At 48.8% G+C, this 17231-nt stretch overlaps 2 protein-coding genes and 1 long non-coding RNA gene across 5 annotated transcripts in view; 2 read left to right on the top strand and 1 right to left on the bottom strand.

Moving 5' to 3' along the window:
• Bmf (Bcl2 modifying factor) overlaps nt 1-686 on the bottom strand; it is a 17092-nt gene extending 16406 nt beyond the window's left edge. For 2 of the 3 annotated variants that reach the window (XM_013010193.1, XM_013010194.1), the window contains exon 1: nt 606-686. The gene's annotated coding sequence lies outside the window, so the exon portion shown is untranslated. The remainder of the gene's footprint in view (nt 1-605) is intronic. The other variant, XM_013010195.1, reaches the window with a different exon arrangement.
• Nucleotides 82-2735, top strand: LOC105981144. The gene is made up of 2 exons (XR_001174803.1): nt 82-156; nt 2302-2735. It is a non-coding gene; the product is annotated as an uncharacterized LOC105981144 (long non-coding RNA).
• A 14310-nt stretch (nt 2736-17045) lies between these two features.
• Nucleotides 17046-17231, top strand: part of Bub1b (BUB1 mitotic checkpoint serine/threonine kinase B) — a 45761-nt gene continuing 45575 nt past the window's right edge. The window contains exon 1 of the mRNA XM_013010006.1: nt 17046-17231. This exon is cut by the window's right edge and continues 2 nt beyond it. Within this exon, the coding sequence (XP_012865460.1) occupies nt 17204-17231 (28 nt within the window). The 5' untranslated portion in view covers nt 17046-17203.

The raw sequence follows: 17231 nt of genomic DNA, 5'->3' as shown, positions 1-17231 counted from the left end.
CGGGGACCGTCGCGAACGTGCGAACCTTCCCTCGGAAACACGGCTAAGGGGCCGAGCGAAAGTCTCACCGCCCACGGAGACGCAACGCGAGCGCGGTCGTCGCCCGCGCCGAGCGCCGGCTCCGGAAACGCCGGGGAGTCCCTGAGTCCTCCCGGGGTGAGCGGCGGGAGTGGGGAGAGCGGGGTGGGGGGGCACGCAGGAGGGCCGGGAACGGGCTGATTCATTGCGGCGGTGCCCCGAGGCCCGGAGGACGGGGCCGGGCTTTATCCCCAGGGTCTCGCAGTGGAAGCCCAGGTAGGAGCAAGCGCCCCCCCCATCCCTGCTCGCTGTGAGGGGGGGGAGAGCTCGGGAGAAACCGCAGACCCCGCACCCAGCCGGAGGAGAGCGCGCACGTGCGCCCCGGCCCTCCGCCCGCGCCCCGCACGGCGTCCGCGCCCCGCACCTCCGCGGCGGCTGCGCGCGCTCGGCGGGGGGAGGGGAGGGGAGGGGAGGGGGATCGAAGTCCCAGAACCGACTCCCGCCCTGCTGGTGGCAGCACCGCCCCCCCCCCGCCCCGGAGGAGCGACGGGACCCCCGGGCCACGCACGACCCGCGTGCCCCCGCACCTACGGGGTGCCAGGTCCTGGATCCGGTGCTGGAGCGCTGGTGCCCGTCCTCAGGGTCCACCTGAGCATCGGGGAGTTCACAGCGTGGTGTGTGTGTGTGGAGGGGGGAGATGCAGAGGTCGGGGAGGTCAGGGGTCACACCCCCGCCTCTCATCACTGTCAACGCTGGCCCCGCCCCTTCCAGCGCAGAACCCCCCCAGGGTCACGACCTGTCAGCTGAAGACCAGGCTCTGAGAACCCGACCCACCGCGGCAACCCCGGAGTGTGAAGCCCGGGTCTGTGCACCATCTGCCCGTGTGACACCTCAGCAAATCTCTGTCTGGGGGGAATTTATGCTCTGCCTCTTCCCATTGCCTAGGTCCAACTTGCTCTTTCTGAAAGGAGGCCCAGAACCCCCCCCAACCGGGAGGGGATGCAAAGAATTAAGGGGAGGCCTGTCCCAATCAGAGAAAAGCCAAGCTCCCCGTGGAAAGCGGGTAGGAGCCCTCTCCATTGTTTCTCTCAAACTCCAGTAACTGGAACCCAGGGAAGGGTGGTTTGTAAAGAACCAGCTGACAGCTGAATAATAGGAATTACCAGGCAGGCTGCCCTGGGGTTACTGAGGTTTGTAACTCAACCCCCAAAGAGGGGCTAGATTAGAAACTGATTTATGGGTAAGGTGAGGGTCTAGCTGAAGAGAGCCTGGGGTGCTCACCTCTTCACTCCCTCCAGGAGAGACCCATGTGTGTAAGAAAGCTGGGGGCGCTTCCCCCTGTGAACTTACCCTAACAGGGAATTTATCTCTCTGTGCATCATTCCATCTGTCAGAAAAAAAAATAGTTTCTCACGTCTGAGTTTGGACAGTGTGTGTGAGTGAGACAGACACAGAGAGATGGACACACGGAGCAGACAGATTGGGTTCTACTAACTTTCAGTCAGTGAGTTCTCTACACACCAATCACTGATGCAGTGAGGTTTAAGTAGGAGCAGGGTGCCAGTGGCTCACACCTATAACCCTTGCTACTCAGCAGGCTGGGATCTGAGGGCTGAGATTCAAAGTCAACCTGGGCAGAAAATTCTCTGGAACTCCACCAAAAAGCTGGAAGTGGAGGCGTGGCTAGCTTTGAGTATAAAAGCTCAGGGACAGTGCCAGGCCCTGAGTTTAAGCCCTAGTATCAGCACAAAACAAATAAAGGAACAAATATGGGGTTCTCACCCCTGCCCCATCCATACCACACTTTACGTCTTCTCTGCCCCCACAACCAGAAGGTAAAGCCAGATGCAGCCTAGTGAGGTGTATTCTAGCCTCTGCCAGTTCCAAACACTCACCCCTCAGCCACTGCCACCACCTGGGACAGAATCTATTGTGTCACCCACAGGAAGTGGCCTAGCCTCCAGGCGTCAGCTCTGGGGCACATTTTCAGTTCCTACTTCTGTCCTTGCCTACGTGCAACAGGCTGCCCTATCTTCTAGGCCTGGCCTGGCCCTGTGGGTTTGTGCTCACATGCATGACTGAACAGGACTACAGGACTCTCACTTGGATGGGATTTGTATGGAGGTAAATGAGGCCCCTCTTCCCTTTCCCGAACACTCCCCAGTGGGTGGGTAGAGGGGATCTGGCTCAAGCAACTTGTCTCCGGAGAAAATCTTCTTGGATTGCACGGGAGACAGTCAGGGAAGGGAGTGCTGGACAGCCACCCCATCTCACATCCTTCAGATTCTCATCTCCAATTAACCAGCCAAAAGCTGGAAGGAGAGATATGGCTTGAGCAGTGGCGCATCTGTGTGATATCATCCGTGTCCAGTGGGCTGAACTCATTGACTGTCCTGCCTCAGCCTCCTGGGAGCTGGAATTCCAGGCACGTGCCATCATGTTGCCAAAATAGTCCCTATTTTGGTCAAAGTCATCTCAGCTGTAGAAGCTGCATCCCTTGAAGTTCTCATCCCCATTTGAACATGGTGACATCGTGAATGTCAGTACAAATGGGGTTATCTGTCACCCGAAGAGACATCTACACTCGACTGGCAGTGCTGTCTGGATCTCTTCCAGCTACCTGCTTGTTTTTTGCACGTCTGATTCATTCTACTTGTTGGATGGGTTAAAGGGCATCTGGATCCATGATTTAAATAAAGATCACAATGTTCTCTTAGGACCAGCCAAGCCTTATGTTTACCAATACTGGTTTATTTGTCTAAAAACGGTTGAATTCAATGTGAAACTAGAGAGTGACAGTCACTTCAAGCTTTTTGGTCATTTTTAAGAAATGGGAAGATCTCAACAATGCTGACTATCTGCCCCTCACCCCAGGTCTGCCCAGAGTATGAGGTCACACCAGATTTCATGGACTCCTATGGTTCTCTGAGGCCATGTGAGCTTTTGATTAAAAAGCAAGAAAAAACAAAAAAAAGCCCACAAGTAAATACCAAAATCAATCCTGGCTTTCACTACAGGAAAAACAAACAAAAAAAAGTACCAGGTGCCAGTGGTTCACACCTATAATCCTAGCTACTCTGAAGGCTGAGATCTGAGGATTGAAGTCAGCCCTGGTAGGAAAGCTCCTGAGACTCTTCAATTAACCACCAAAAACCTAAATGTAGAGCGTGGTTCAAGTAGTAGAGTGCAAACCTTGAGCAGGGACAAGATGAAGGCCCTGAGTTCAAGCCCCAGTATTGGCACATGCAAACACACATTCAAAGAAGAGCTAGAAGCCGGGCGCCAGTGGCTCACGCCTGTAATCCTAGCTATTCAGAAGGCTGAGATCTCAGGATCACGGTTCAAAGCCAGCCTGGCAGGAAAGTCCATGAGACTCTTATTTCCAATAAAACCATTAGAAACCTGGAAGTGGCGCTGTGGCTCAAGCGGTAGAGCGCTCGCCTTGAACTGAAGAGTACAGGGACAGTGCCAGGCCCAGAGTTCAAGCCCTACGACTGACAATCTGCCTAGTAAACATGAGGCCCTGAGTTCAAACCTAAGTACTGCCAAAAAAAAAAAAGAGAGAGACAGAGACAGAGAAGAAAAACTGGTAACAAACATACAAGTTTTTAGCATGAAGCCAACCATGTAAATGCTTAGGAAATAACAGTTTCCCTTCCTTTTCCCCAAAAGGAAGGAGTCAGGGTTGTGACTGGTTAGCTGCCCGCCTCTGATCTGACTACTCTCCACTCAGTGACTCAGGGTCTATGTTTTAGAACTATTGCTAATTAAAAACAGGATAAGATTGGTAGGTTAACATGTCTCAGCCAGGGCTGCAGTCAGTGTATGGTTGAATCCACTTGCAGTCAGAATTTGCATTTCCACTATGTGACTTAAGATATTGACTCAAACACCTAAGTCAAAGATAAGAACATTTAAATGAAGTTCATTTAAATTCTTTTCTTGTTTGTTTGGTTTTGTTTTTGTTGGTCTGGGTGCTGTCCCTCAGCTCTTCAGCTCAAGGCTAGTGCTCTACTACTTGAACCACAGCACCACTTGTGGTTTTCTGGTGGTTTATTGGAGGTAAAAGTCTCACAGCCTTTCCTGGCCAGACTGGCTTTGATCCTCATATCTCAGCCTCCTGAGTAGCTAGGATTACAGGCGTGAGCTACCAGCTGGGCTTTTTGTTTGTTTGGTTGGTTTTTGTTGTTGTTGTTGTTGGTTATAAGGTTTGAACTGGGCCTAGGTATTGTCCCTGAGCTCTTTTACTCCAGGCTAGCGCTCTACCACTTTGAGCCACAGTTCCACTTCCAGCTTTTTGGTGGCTAGTAAGAGATAAGAGTCTCAGAGCATTTCCTGCTGATGAGTCTTTGAACTGCTTTTCTCAGATCTCAGCCTCCTGAGTAGCTAGGATTATAGGTATGAGCCACCAGCGCCCAGCTTTCATTTAAATTCTTGTCAGATGACAAAATGACCACAAATGTACTTGCAGAGGTAGTTGGCTTTTATTTGTGATTGCTGAATTCTACAAAAGAGAAGAAGAGCTCCTATCAGCTCATAACAGAACCCTGAGTTTTGTAAGGGAAATAAAATGGGTGTGTGTGGTGGGGGTGGGAGGAATGGATTAGTTAATGTCTGGCTACTTGACTCAGATAGAATTTCCTGTTTTCAGCAAATATTGATCTGTTTGGGGCTCTGTCTGCTTTCTTAAGGTCTCAGGTAGATTATGTGGATATAGCAGGACTGACTCCATTTTGGTGTTGCCTGGTCTGTAGGGCTTAGTGCAGGAGCTCATTCCAAAACAATGGCCTCCTGTGATTTTTGACACTTTAAAATTATGATCAAAACTAAGATGACCATTCTGTGACCACTGTTTCATGAGCTATATCTGTTCCCAAGAATTGGGGCTTTCTTTCAGGCTTTCACTTTTAGATTTGGGCACATTTCTCTAATTTCTCAGAAGAGGCAGGGCTGAATTTCTATATGAAAGAAAAAAGAGAAGTAGAGAGAAGATGAGTTGTCTTTGTTTTTTTCTGGTCCTGGGGCTTGAACTCAGGGCCTGGGCACTGTCCCTGAGCTTTTGTGCTCAAGGCTGGCACTCTGCCACTTGAGCCATAGATCCACTTCTGGCTTTTTGTGGTTAAAGATAAGAGTCTCATGAACTTTCCTTCCCTGGCTAGCTTTGAACTGTGATCCTCAGATCTCAGCTTCCTGAGTAGCTAGGATGACAGGTGTAATACCCATGTAAAGTTGTTGACTTTAAAAAGGAAATCAGGGGCTGGGAAGGTGGCTCAGTGGTAGAGCGCTTGCCTTGCATGCCTGAGGCCCTGGGTTTGATTCCTCAGCACCATATAAGCAAAAAAGAAAAAAGCCAGAAGTGGCGCTGTGGCTCAAGTGGTAGAGCACTAGCCTTGAGCTGAAGCGCTGGGGGACAGCGCCCAGGCCCAGAGTAAAAACCCTACAACTGACAAAAGAATAAAACAAAACCAAAAAAGGAAATCATCTCATACTTCCTATCTCCCTGGCCCCCTGGAACCTCCACATTCCCAGCCTAGGAATGGGAATAAAACAACACTGCAAATCTGGGGGATAGCCACCGAGATGATGATCATGATGATGCCGAGCCTAGTTGCATATATTTGCATACTGTTAGACACAAACCCCAGGGATGAATTAATTGGGGTTCCCACAAATGATCACATTTAACCCCAGAATTGCATGAATCGCAGGTGGCAGAGCCACAAGACACGGTGTACCCCAGAAGTACCTATGAGGGCAAGGCCCACCCACCCAAAAGTACCTGCACAGCAGCCGCAGCTGGGTAGGACTGCAGGAGCATGCCAGCCGCACGGGGCTTTGTGCGGAAATCAGCAAGAGGGCAGTCAGACCAGACGGGCAGATCTCCGGGAGTGTGGGGGGACTTGGCCCTGTTCCATTACACCTGCTTTTAAAGTATCCCATCAGAGTTTCAGGCTTGTTTTCTTCCCATGTCTACATAGTCCTTTGTTCTCTGGCCATTGCTGACCAGCCTCCAGGACACAGCCAGACAGATTGTTCTAAAGTTTGGAACCCTCCCTCCTCCTCCCCTCTCTACAGCCAAACACCTCCCTGCATCCAATAAACTGTCACTCAGAGCTCTGCCCCAGAAGCCAAGCAGCGCATGGAGGAAATGGGAGGGCACAGTATGTGTGGCAGTATCCACAGCTGGCGGGAGCCTGGCGGTGGGGTGAGAGGGAAGTCTGGCCTGCCCTGACCTCTGGCCTCAAATTCTACTCTCAAGGAGCTCTGCAGCCTTTGAATCTACTAGTGTCCCCAGGGTGGAGTGGAAGTGTGGGCAAGCTCTCTGCAGCCCAATTCATGCTCAGGCCAGACTCACCCAGACGGGCATTGCCGAGGTCACCTGCTCTCTTCATAGGACTCTCCACGGGGATAGGACAGATGAATTGGCCAGAGAACAGAGAATAGTCTGGAAATGATTCTCTTTGGAAATGGAGAGGATTAAAAAATAGATCATAACTGGCGGCTAAAACCCTGCCTAGGTGTGGTAACGTTCCTAATGTATCTGCAAGATGAGTTCAATCCTCCCAGTCAATGACAATCCAGAGCCCAAACTGCTTGCACACGTGTAATCCCAGCTACTCAGGAAGCTGAGATCGAGGATCTCCATTTGAAGCCAGCCTGAGCAGGATGCCTGTGAGACTCTTATCTCTAAGCACCAAAAAGCCAGAAGTAGAGCTGTGGCTCAAGTGGAAGAGTGCTAGCCTTGTGCAAAAAAAGCTTAGTGAGGCCGGGCGCTGGTGGCTCATGCCTGTAATCCTAGCTACTCAGGAGGCTGAGATCTGAGGATCGCGGTTCAAAGCCAGCCCAGGCAGGAGAGACCGTGAGACTCCTATCTCCAAAAAACCACCAGAAAACTGGAAGTGGCGCTGTGGCTTAAGTGGTAGAGCACCAGCCTTGAGCTGAAGAGCTGAGGGACAGCGCCCAGGCCCAGAGTTCAAGCCCCACGACGGGACCCCAAAAAAAAAAAAAAGATAAGGGAAAGTCAGACACCGGTGACTCACGCCTGTAATCCTAACTACTCAGGAGGTTTAGATCTGAGGAACACAGTTCAAAGCCAGCCAGGGCAGGAAAGTCTGTGAAACTCTTATCTCCAATAAACTACCAGAAAACCATAAGTGGCGCTGTGGCTCAAGTGGTAGAGCGCTAACCTTGAGCTGAAGAACTGAGGGACAGCGCCCAGGCCCAGAGTTCAAGCCCCACTACCGAAAAGGGGGGGAAAAGAGGGGAGAGGGATTTCAGAGAGGAAGAGAAAACTGGGAAGGATAGAGAGACTTTATTCTAAGGCAGTATCTGAGGCTATTCAGTTTCCTTTCTTTCAGAGTGCTTAGTATGCTGACAGTCATACTCTGGGGTTTCATCTTCTGAACACCAACAAAAGGCATACCCTTTTTGAAGGAAGTTATTTTTTTAACAGTATATTTTCACTCTACACACTAGATGTCAGTCTGAACAGTACCTGTAAGCTAGTTAGAAATGTAGATCTAGCCGGGCGCTGGTGGCTCATGCCTGGCTGCTCAGGAGGCTGAGATCTGGGATCACTGGTCAAAACCAGCCCAGGCAGGAAAGTCTGTGAGACTCTTACCTACAATAAACTGCTCAAAAAAGCTGCAAGTGGTACTGTGGCTCAAGTGGTAGATTGCTAGCTTTGAGCAAAAGAAACTCAGGGTCAGCACCTAGGCCGAGAGTTCAAGCCCCTCTACTGGTAAGAGTGGAAAGAGAGACAGAGAGAGAGAGAGAGAGAGGGAGGGAGGGAAGGAGAGAGAGAGAGAGAGAGGCAGACCTAGACCTACCTGAGACCTATAGAATTAAGACTTGCTGTGTGTGTGTGTGTGTGTGTGTGTGTGTGTGTGTGTGTGTGTGTGTGTGTGTGTACTGCGGTTTGAATTCGGGGTCTTAGGTGTGTACTTCTTTTGCTCAAGGTTAGCCCTCTAACTTCTGGAGTTTTGGAGGTTAATTGGAGATAAGAATCTCACAGATTTGTCAGCATGCTCAAGCCAAAAACCTGTATCCTCAGATCTCAGCCTACAGAGTAGCTAGCGTTACCGGGGTGAGCCACCAGACCCAGAAGATCTGTTTTTGTTGTTGTTGGTCAGTCGTGGGGCTTGAACTCCAGGCCTAGGCATTGTTCTTCAGCTCTTCAACTCAAGGCTAGTGCTCTAGCACTTGCACCAGAGCACCACTTCTGGCTTTTTCTGTTTATGTGGTCCTAAGGAATTGAACCCATGGCCTCATGCATGTAAGGCAAGCACTCTGCCACTGAGCCACTTTCCCAGCCCCAGGATTTGTATTTTTAAGACATCCCAGGTGCTACATCCACAATCAAGTTTGAGAAGCACAGCTGGGATCCTTAGAGAACTGACACTTCTGGAAATAATGTGGGCCTAGAGGCTATGTTTCTCTTGGGGTGGGGGTGTTGTCATCTTGAGTGTGATAGTCTATTGTGTGGTATTGTCTTCTAATCTGTTATGGAGTGCCTTGGGGTACAAAGCTGTGCAGTGAAGTGTTGAGGGCCCTGAGGAGCGTTGCTCCACTCCTAAGACCTTTGTGCAGGCACCCAGGAGAGAGAACCATGGGAAGAGTTAAAACATCACACCACTTTCTCAAGGTGAAGGTAGGGGTGGCCAGGTGCTAGGGATGAGTGCTAGCTGAAGAGGAGCTAGGATCTGGAGCCGGGTACACTGCAGCTCGCTGGCTAGCCTGGTGCAGCAGGCCGTGGAGCAGGGGGGACCCAGGAGCCCTCCTAGAGAGGGGAGCCCAGTGCCGCCCAACCAGTCCAACCAGCGGGGCTAGTCTACAAGGCTCTTGGCAGCCTTGTCAGTAGCCCAGTCAGGATAAAGCAAATACATGAAAACAACTTGACATCCAAGAGCTGTGTCTGGGGTGAGGAAGGGACCACATCCAAGTGGAATGGTGCCCATTTTGTGCTCAACCCACTTCTCAACTGGGTCAGGGTCCAGCATCTTCCGCCTTTCCCAGAGGTGGGAGGAGTTGGGAGCTCTGCAGGAGTTTCCACACTGCAGCTGGACTCCCACACCAGGCCCGAGGCACAGAGCACGCTTACTTTCTCTCCTTTCAGTACCCCCCTGCTTGAAGACCACTCTACGCAGTATTTCCTGACCTCCCCTCCTATCAGCCCCCAGCCCAGTTAGAGGAGGGGCTGCATCCTCTTCTTAGTTCCCCGAACTCCAGGCATGCACTAGGGTTACAGTTTATAAACCCAGTTACAGGCTTAGTGGTAGAGCGCTTGCCTCGCATGTATGAAGCCCTGGGTTTGATTGCTCAGTGCCACAAAAACAGAAAAAGCCAGAAGTGGTGGCACTGTGGCTCAAGTGGTAGAGTGCTAGCCTTGAGTAAAAGCAGCTCAGGAACAGTGCCCAGGCCCTGAGTTCAAGACCCAGGACTGACAAAAATAAATAATTAAATTATCTGTAATTTGGTTTATTTATTCTGTGAATAGAACCCAGAGCTTCATGCTTGCACTGTATCAATAAGCCACATTCCCAGTTCTATTTATTTTTATTTTTTGTGGGTCACAGGGCTTGAACTCAGGGACTGGACACTGTCTCTCAGCTCTTTTGTTCAAAGATAGTTCTTTGAGCCACAGCACCACTTCCAGTTTTTTGGAAGTTGATTGGAGATAAGAGTCTCACGGATTTTCCTGCCCTGGCTGGTGTTGAACCTTGATTGTCAGATCTCAGCCTCCAGTAGCTAGGATTACAGGTATGAGCCACGGGTGCTCTACTTAAGCCATACTTCCAGCTTTTTGCTGGATAGTTGGAGATAGAATTTCCAGGATTTGTCTGCTCATGCTGTCTTCAAACTAGTGTAAAGCCAAATTTGGAAATCCTTACCCAAAAGACCACAGAGACAGTCACCAATGTAAAAGCAAAGGAGTCTTTATTGCAAGCTTGAGCTTGGTCCCCCCCCCCCCATGTACATGGCAGCTGAGAGGCCCGAGCCCAGGGTTATAGCACTTTTTATACACTTTTTTAGGGAAGGCAGGGGCTTTGCAAACATCATAACTTCTTGTAACAAATGACTACAAACCGCGGGAAAAATCATAAAACAACTCAATAGTATGATTGGTGTGCTACAAAGCGGGAAAGGACCAGAAACAAGTTGTTGGTTAGATCACGGGGGCTGACGTACTTTAAACTGGTTGGCTTGCATCACAGGGGAGTCTCAAGAGGGTAGGTGCTCAACTGCAGGGTGTCTGGTTTAGGTAATGGTCACCAGACCCTAGGAGAGGCTGTTCTGAATTTCAGATATCGTAATTCCAGGCATTGGGGCTGACGTGGGTCAAGGGTTAAGTTGCAGAACTGAGATGGGGGGTCTTAAGTGAAATGGAGTTGCTTAGGTTCCTCATTCCCTCCTCTTCTAGAGCATCAGGGGCCAATCAGGGTCCCTAATTGGCACCGTCTTTTTTTGGAGGGGGGTCTGGTCATGGGGCCTGAACTCTGGGCCTGGGCGCTGTCTCTCAGCTCTTCAGCTCAAGGCTAGCGCTCTACCACTTGAGCCACAGCACCACTTCCGGCTTTTTTTCTTTTTGCTTATGTGGTGCTGAGGAATCGAACCCAAGGCCTCATGCATGCAAGGTGAGCGCTCTACCACTGAGCCACCTTCCCAGCCCTCCCAAGGCTTTCTTTACTACCCTTCTCTTCTTTACAATTCCTTGAGCTTCTTTGTGGCTAGAGCTCAAAACTGCCCAATTTTCCTTTGGCTTGTGGAACCAAGTTATCTCAGAACAGCCTCAAGGTACCACTGGGATGCAGAAGCTTGCGAGATTTTAAGGCTAAGAGTAGGGCTGGGTCTCATTACTACCTCCATTGATTAAAAAAAAAAATCTCTCCTTTATCTTTACCCGCACCCGGGAGGAAGCAGGTTATTACCATACCAGAGCCAAACTAGGCTGTGACCCTGAAGTGCCTAAGGCAGGCCAGTGATAGCCTTGCCCCCAAAATCCACTGTGGGAGTAGAGAGGGTTACTGGATACCACCAAAAGAATGTCCCACAAGATCTCAGTTGTAGCAGCTTTCAACCGGGAAGCAGTCCCAGGTGATGGAATCACTTTTACCACGGTGGAGGTGGTCTGGGTGACGATGCAGATTTCCTCCAGGTGACTGTCAGGCTGTCGTTTTTTACTTTACCCATTAGGGTGTGCAGCAGCAGCAGCAGCAGCAGCAGCAGTGTCTCTCAGTGGTTCCAAGGGACTGTCACACCTCGTGCTGGGCTGCAAATTCCTACACAGACTGGTTAAGGATACAAGTAATGCATAGGCTTGGCAGGCTGTGCCCCCACTAGTTTTTAAGACTATTTAGACAATAGCCCAGGACAATTTACCAAGATGACAACTTTTTAAACTAGATAGTTCTTTTAATAAGGCTAGGATTTTCTAGGCAGATATAGAGGGCTCAGGCCTGTACTACTATTTTCCTTCTGTCTATTTTGCCACATTTTTTTTTAAGTGACTCTAGTCCCTTGTTCTCAAAAGGGGGTTGATGGGCGAAGATTCATCTTCTGTAACTTCAAGCTGACTCAGGGGTGTTGATCCTACCTAGCCAGGAACCTATAACCCTAGCCTCTTTTACAAAGAGAGGTTACCAGGGTTAAATGTCATTAAGAACAATATTTTAACTTTTGACAAATGCACAAACCTCTTCTTCGGCTACAGCAGTGTAGCTTGATTAGCACTCTGGTTTGCAAAAGCATCTTTCTAGATGGCTTAGGAATGTGATCGCTAATGATGCTAACAATGCCTGCAGGCAGATATCAGTAGAAACACACTCTCAGGTTTACAGACTTTTTTCCTGAACAAATGAATTTCATGTAGCTGGTGTTAGCTCAAACGTTACTGCCAATTAGAATTTTTGGCACATATAGGGGTTGGGATTTAAACTATCCCCACATTTTATAACTTTAGCTTTTTATTTCTATCACAGAGGACTGGCAAGTTCTTGTCCCTTACAAGGTAGACAGTCATGGACATTAGGCATGCTTACAAACTATCTTCCCATGACCTCCTGGCTCTGACCAATTTTTGAAGGGCCTTGCACAAATGACTCTAGGATCTGACATTTCTGTCACCCAAGCAATGGCTTACTGCCTCTGGATGCTCCTCCATTGCTTTTGTCCCAGGAGTGTTTTCTCTACACTGGGATAAATGCCTCATTGGCATTTCCCTTAGCTGGCCACTGGACTCGAACTCGGGGCCTGAGTGCTGTCCCTCAGCTCTACAGCTCAAAGCTAGCACTCTGCCACTTTTGAGTCCCAAAGCAACTCTGCTTGCTCTTTCAGCACTCTGCTGGCTGAGTAGAGGTGACAGTCTCACAGGGACCTTTTTCTGCCTGGGCTGAACCAGTTTGTAGATCAATGAGTCTTATAAAAGGCCACTTTACTCCAATTAAAAGCAACAAGGTGGTCAACATAGAAGTAGCTTTTAAGCATGCTCTCACCTGAAACTTATTAAGAGCCAAAGTTACATCTGACAAACTGGAAACTGTTAAAAAAAAAAAAAACCTATAAGAGCAAACTGGAATAGCAATTATTTTGGTAATCCTAATTTTTTCTTTGTGCACTTTGAGGCAAATGCTAAGAACAATTTTACTTTTAAACTTTATATCCAAAAATCCATTTCTAATTTTTAATCTCCTTTAATACATTTTACTTTAGTTTTCATTTGTGTTTTGAAAAGATCCCTTGAAATCTTGAGGTCAAGTGTCACTCATTGTCTCTTGGCTGCTTATTTTTATTTTTTGGGTCCAGTCATGGGGCCTGAACTCTGGGTCTGGGCGCTGTCCCTCAGCTCTTCAGCTCAAGGCTAGTGCTCTACCACTTGAGCCATAGTGCCACTTCCGGCTTTTTTCTTTTTTCTTATGTGGTGCTAAGGAATCGAACCCAGGGCCTCATGTATGCAAGGCAAGCGCTCTTCTACTGAGCCACCTTCCCAGACCATGGCTGTTTGTTTTAAACAGATACACATTAAACCTTTTAAACTCAAATGACAATTTTTCCTTAATGCAAGAATTGCAATCATCATCACTGTACCAAGAAGCTAGACTTAACACCTTTAGGACTTTTAAAAACATATCCTACTTGTAGAACATCATTGAAAGCAAGTCACATTATACAAATAAGCTTTTTAACCCTCTTTTTAAGGCCTTTTTAATTTTAACACATCCAAGGGGCACTTTTAGCAATACTACTCAGATCATCACATCACTCATTTTAACCATCTTGTTTCCAGTGTCTATCTGCAGGGAAAAGAGACAGAACAATGATGGGCCACTTGGCCCCTCCTATGGAATGGGCACACACCCAATCTGACTTTTTAGGGTTAGATGAGCTGCGTTTGTGCCAGCTTGCCCCCTTTCACCATGCGTGGACTCCTCCCAAGGCCTGTCCCACCATCTGTGGACTCCCAGCCCCCCCCCCCCGGCCTGTCCCACCATGCATGACCAGCTGAACTGCACTTCTGCCTGCTCACCCCTAAAGATAGGTCTTCTGTTGGCTTCTAAGTTTTTTTTTCCTTTCTTTTCTCTTGGTTCTCAAATGAAATACACAGTTTTAGACAGACAGAACAGGTAACGTCTTTTACAGTGTTAAACTAGCCTTTACACTTAAATTTCTAGTATTTATCCCCAAATTTTAATCAAGGGAACTAAATCCTAAACAGTCAATGCATTTTTGTTAAGCCAGATAACCTGATTACAGTATAAACAGCCTTATGCACTTAAAAATATTAGATTTTAAAATACCAGATTTTCTCATTTTTTAAGTTAAAGAATTCTTAAAAAGCCTTTTAAAACAACGTGAAAATTCTTTGAAAATTTTTGGTCGTGTCCAAACCTCAGAACCTTTTAAATTTGACACTTAAACTTACCCTATTGTTACAGCATGCTGAGAATTCTTATCTTGAACATGTTCACAAATACCTACAAAACACTCATACAGATCTTAAAGCGTGCAAAAATCAAAATCAGTTGTATGTACATTTTTCTAAAGTTGTTAAAAATTTAAGACAGTATTTCTTTTAAACTAAGTACCTTTGTTGAGCTTCATTTTCCCAGAGCTTGCTTATTTAGCAAGGCAATTCACCAATGGGTCTTTTGAATCCTTTCTGTTGGAGGAGGGCTGGGGGAGGGGTTCACCTGAAACTAAACTGGCCTGATTTTTTTTTTCTAATCCAATTTTAGACAAGAGCACTTTTCAAATTGTTACATTGTCAGGACTAGCTGAAAAGTCCACCAGGCACACAGTCTTCTACACTGCTGGCAGCCTCCACAAGGAGAAAATGCAGCCTGAGGCTTGAAGGGAACCAAAGTAGCCCAGCAACCTTCCAGGCCTCACAGGGAGGGGGCATAGCAGGTCTGTGGCCGAGCCCAGCCAGAGGCTGGAACTTTTATTCCCACAGAGATGTTCAAATAAATAACAAAAACAAATAAACACAAAAACCAAGGATCCACATTTAAAACTGGTACCAATCCTAAAATAGAACTAGACAACAACCAAAGGCTAAGTTGGGGACTAATGGGCCCCCAGTTCATCCCTACGGGAACTCTGTGCTGTTTTCACTCAGCAAGCTGAATCCAGAGTCTGCTGAGTGAGCCTGCCACTCTCACCCAGACCTTCCCTACCCCGGGAAACATAGAACAGAAAATACACCGAAGCAAACAAGACAGACAAGTGGCCACAAAGGCAAAATCAGGTCTCAGTGAATGGGGCAACATCTCAAATCCACTTACCAGGGGACTCAAACCCCCTCTACTCATTCCAGAGGATTTTTCTTTTTCGATTCCTGCAAACGTTGACCCAGGGGTCTTCCAAGGCGGAGAATTCCCAGTCATCTTGGGGTAAGGGACAGAAGTGCCTAGCGGCTGTCCCCTCATACTGACAGGTTCTCCCCCACGCTCAGACCCCCTGAGCCAAGGCCTGAGGCTAAGATCTTGTCAGTGCCACTCCAGGTGGTCAGTGACAGTTTCATAATTGATAAACAAGCAAGTTACAAGAGCAGAACCAGCAGGGGATTAGAAGAATTTCACCAAGTCTCCCCAGCCCTTTTTTATATGCACAGGTAGTCAGGCCAATTAAAATGCCCAGCACTAATCTAGCAAACGAACAGGAATAAGCAATTTATAAAATCAAGGTTATGACACAGAGAAACAGCAAATGCTGTGCATTATTAACCTGCAAGAGTCAGGGGTGGGAGAGGACAGGACAATGGAAACAAGCACACATTTTCCAGGGGAGACTGGTCTGGTTAGTTTCCTGTGGAAAATCAAAAATAAATATCATGAACAGTGGTCTCAGGGCAAGGAAGAAACAGTTACAACAGATAGAGGACACGAAATGAAAGCGCTGCACGGTGTGGAAAGTCTAGCAGGTGCCGGAGAAAATCTATCTCCAGCAGACAACAATCCAGTCAGATGTGGCCACTCGGGTTCAGGTGTGGAAAGTCAAGCAGGTGCCGGAGAAAAATCTCCAGCAGACAACAATCCATTCAAATGAGGGACCGGGGACGTCTCCCACAGACCCCTGTTGGTGGCCTTTTAGTGAGTCCACCAAGACCCTTTGCCGACTGGACAGACACCTAGGTTTTCAGATGCAGACAAAGACAGAATGGCAATGCCTCAGACTTACCAGCCAGGTTTCTCACGACTCCTTGGTTAAGTTGTCCGGGTGGGCTTGGGGGGAGGGAGGGATTCCCGGCCAATGCACCAAATGTAAAGCCGAATTCGGAAATCCTTACCCAAAAGACCACCAGAGACCATCACCAATGTAAAAGCAAAGGAGTCTTTATTGCAAGCTTGAGCTTGGTCCCCCCCACCCCCCCATGTACATGGCAGCAGCCCATGACGCTGAGAGGCCCGAGCCCAGGGTTACAGCACTTTTTATACACTTTTTTTTTAGGGAAGGCAGGGGTTTTGCAAACATCATAACTTCTTGTAACAAATGACTACAAACCGCGGGAAAAATCATAAAACAACTCTATAGTATGATTGGTGTACTACAAAGCGGGAAAGGACCAGAAACAAGTTGTTGGTTAGATCAAGGGGGCTGACGTACTTTAAACTGGTTGGTTTGCTTCCCGGGGAGTCTCAAGAGGGTAGGTGCTCAACTGCAGGGTGTCTGGTTTAGGTAATGGTCACCAGACCCTAGGAGAGGCTGTTCTGAATTTCAGATATCGTAATTCCAGGCATTGGGGCTGACGTGGGTCAAAGGTTAAGTTGCAGAACTGAGATGGGGGTCTTAAGTGAAATGGAGTTGCTTAGGTGCCTCACTGGGAAGCTCAGATCTCAGCCTCCTCAGTAGCTAGGATTACAGACCTAAGCCACCAGTGCTAGGCCGGGTATCAAAGCTTACAGAACACTTGTCATGGCTACATGAAAGACTGATATTAAAAGAACAAACTCAACACTTCCAAGTGGTCAAAGTGGAGGAGTTGGAGGTGAACTGGGCAACTGGAGGAGAATGCACCGCTGAGCCAGGACTGGTGTAAGGCATGAAACACAGTTTTTACAGAACTAGGACACAGATTTTTTTGAATTCAAGGGTTGAGTAGAAAACAGATGTGGTAGAGCGGCCTAAAGACCCCAGCCAGCTGGGAGGTTTAGGGTGGACAGCAGAAGATGACCACAGCCTGGTCAGCACTGGAGAAGAAGCAGCCCAAAGACCCTACACCCAACTCATCAAAGAAATCCTGGCGCTTAGGATGCCCCTGGCTGCGTTCAGAGCCCAGAGGTGGAGAGCCCATGCAGAACAAACTCAGCGCCTCATCCTGCCGCAGCTGCGCAGATCCCCACTCCTCCACCAGGAACTACAACTCCCGTGACGCATCGCGACCACGCGGAATTAAACAGTAAACTACAAGTCCCAGAAGGCCTTGGGCGTGGGGGCGCGCGTTGGAGAGGGCGGGAGAAGCGGAGGGGGCGTGGCCACGCCGGACGCGCGGGACCGTTAAATTTTAAATTTGGCGGTTTAGGGCGGAAGGCGTGAGGTGCGGGGTTTGTGAGGGAGTCCCGCGCGGGAGTGCGTCTCGGAGCGCCCCGGTTTCTCCTGTGCGAGCAGGAGGCGGGAGAAGAACCCGCACAGTCGGCGGCCCCTTGAGGAGGGGTCCGCGGCGGCCGAGGGCGGCAGCCGGGAATGCAGGATGGCGGCGGCGGGGGAAGGAGCCGCTC

Source organism: Dipodomys ordii, unplaced genomic scaffold, assembly GCF_000151885.1.
Source record: "Dipodomys ordii isolate 6190 unplaced genomic scaffold, Dord_2.0 Scaffold11, whole genome shotgun sequence".
In the NCBI taxonomy this organism is placed as follows: Eukaryota; Metazoa; Chordata; class Mammalia; order Rodentia; family Heteromyidae; genus Dipodomys; species Dipodomys ordii.
Note: the sequence above shows the minus strand (reverse complement) of the source record. Positions and strands in the feature narration are given on the sequence as shown.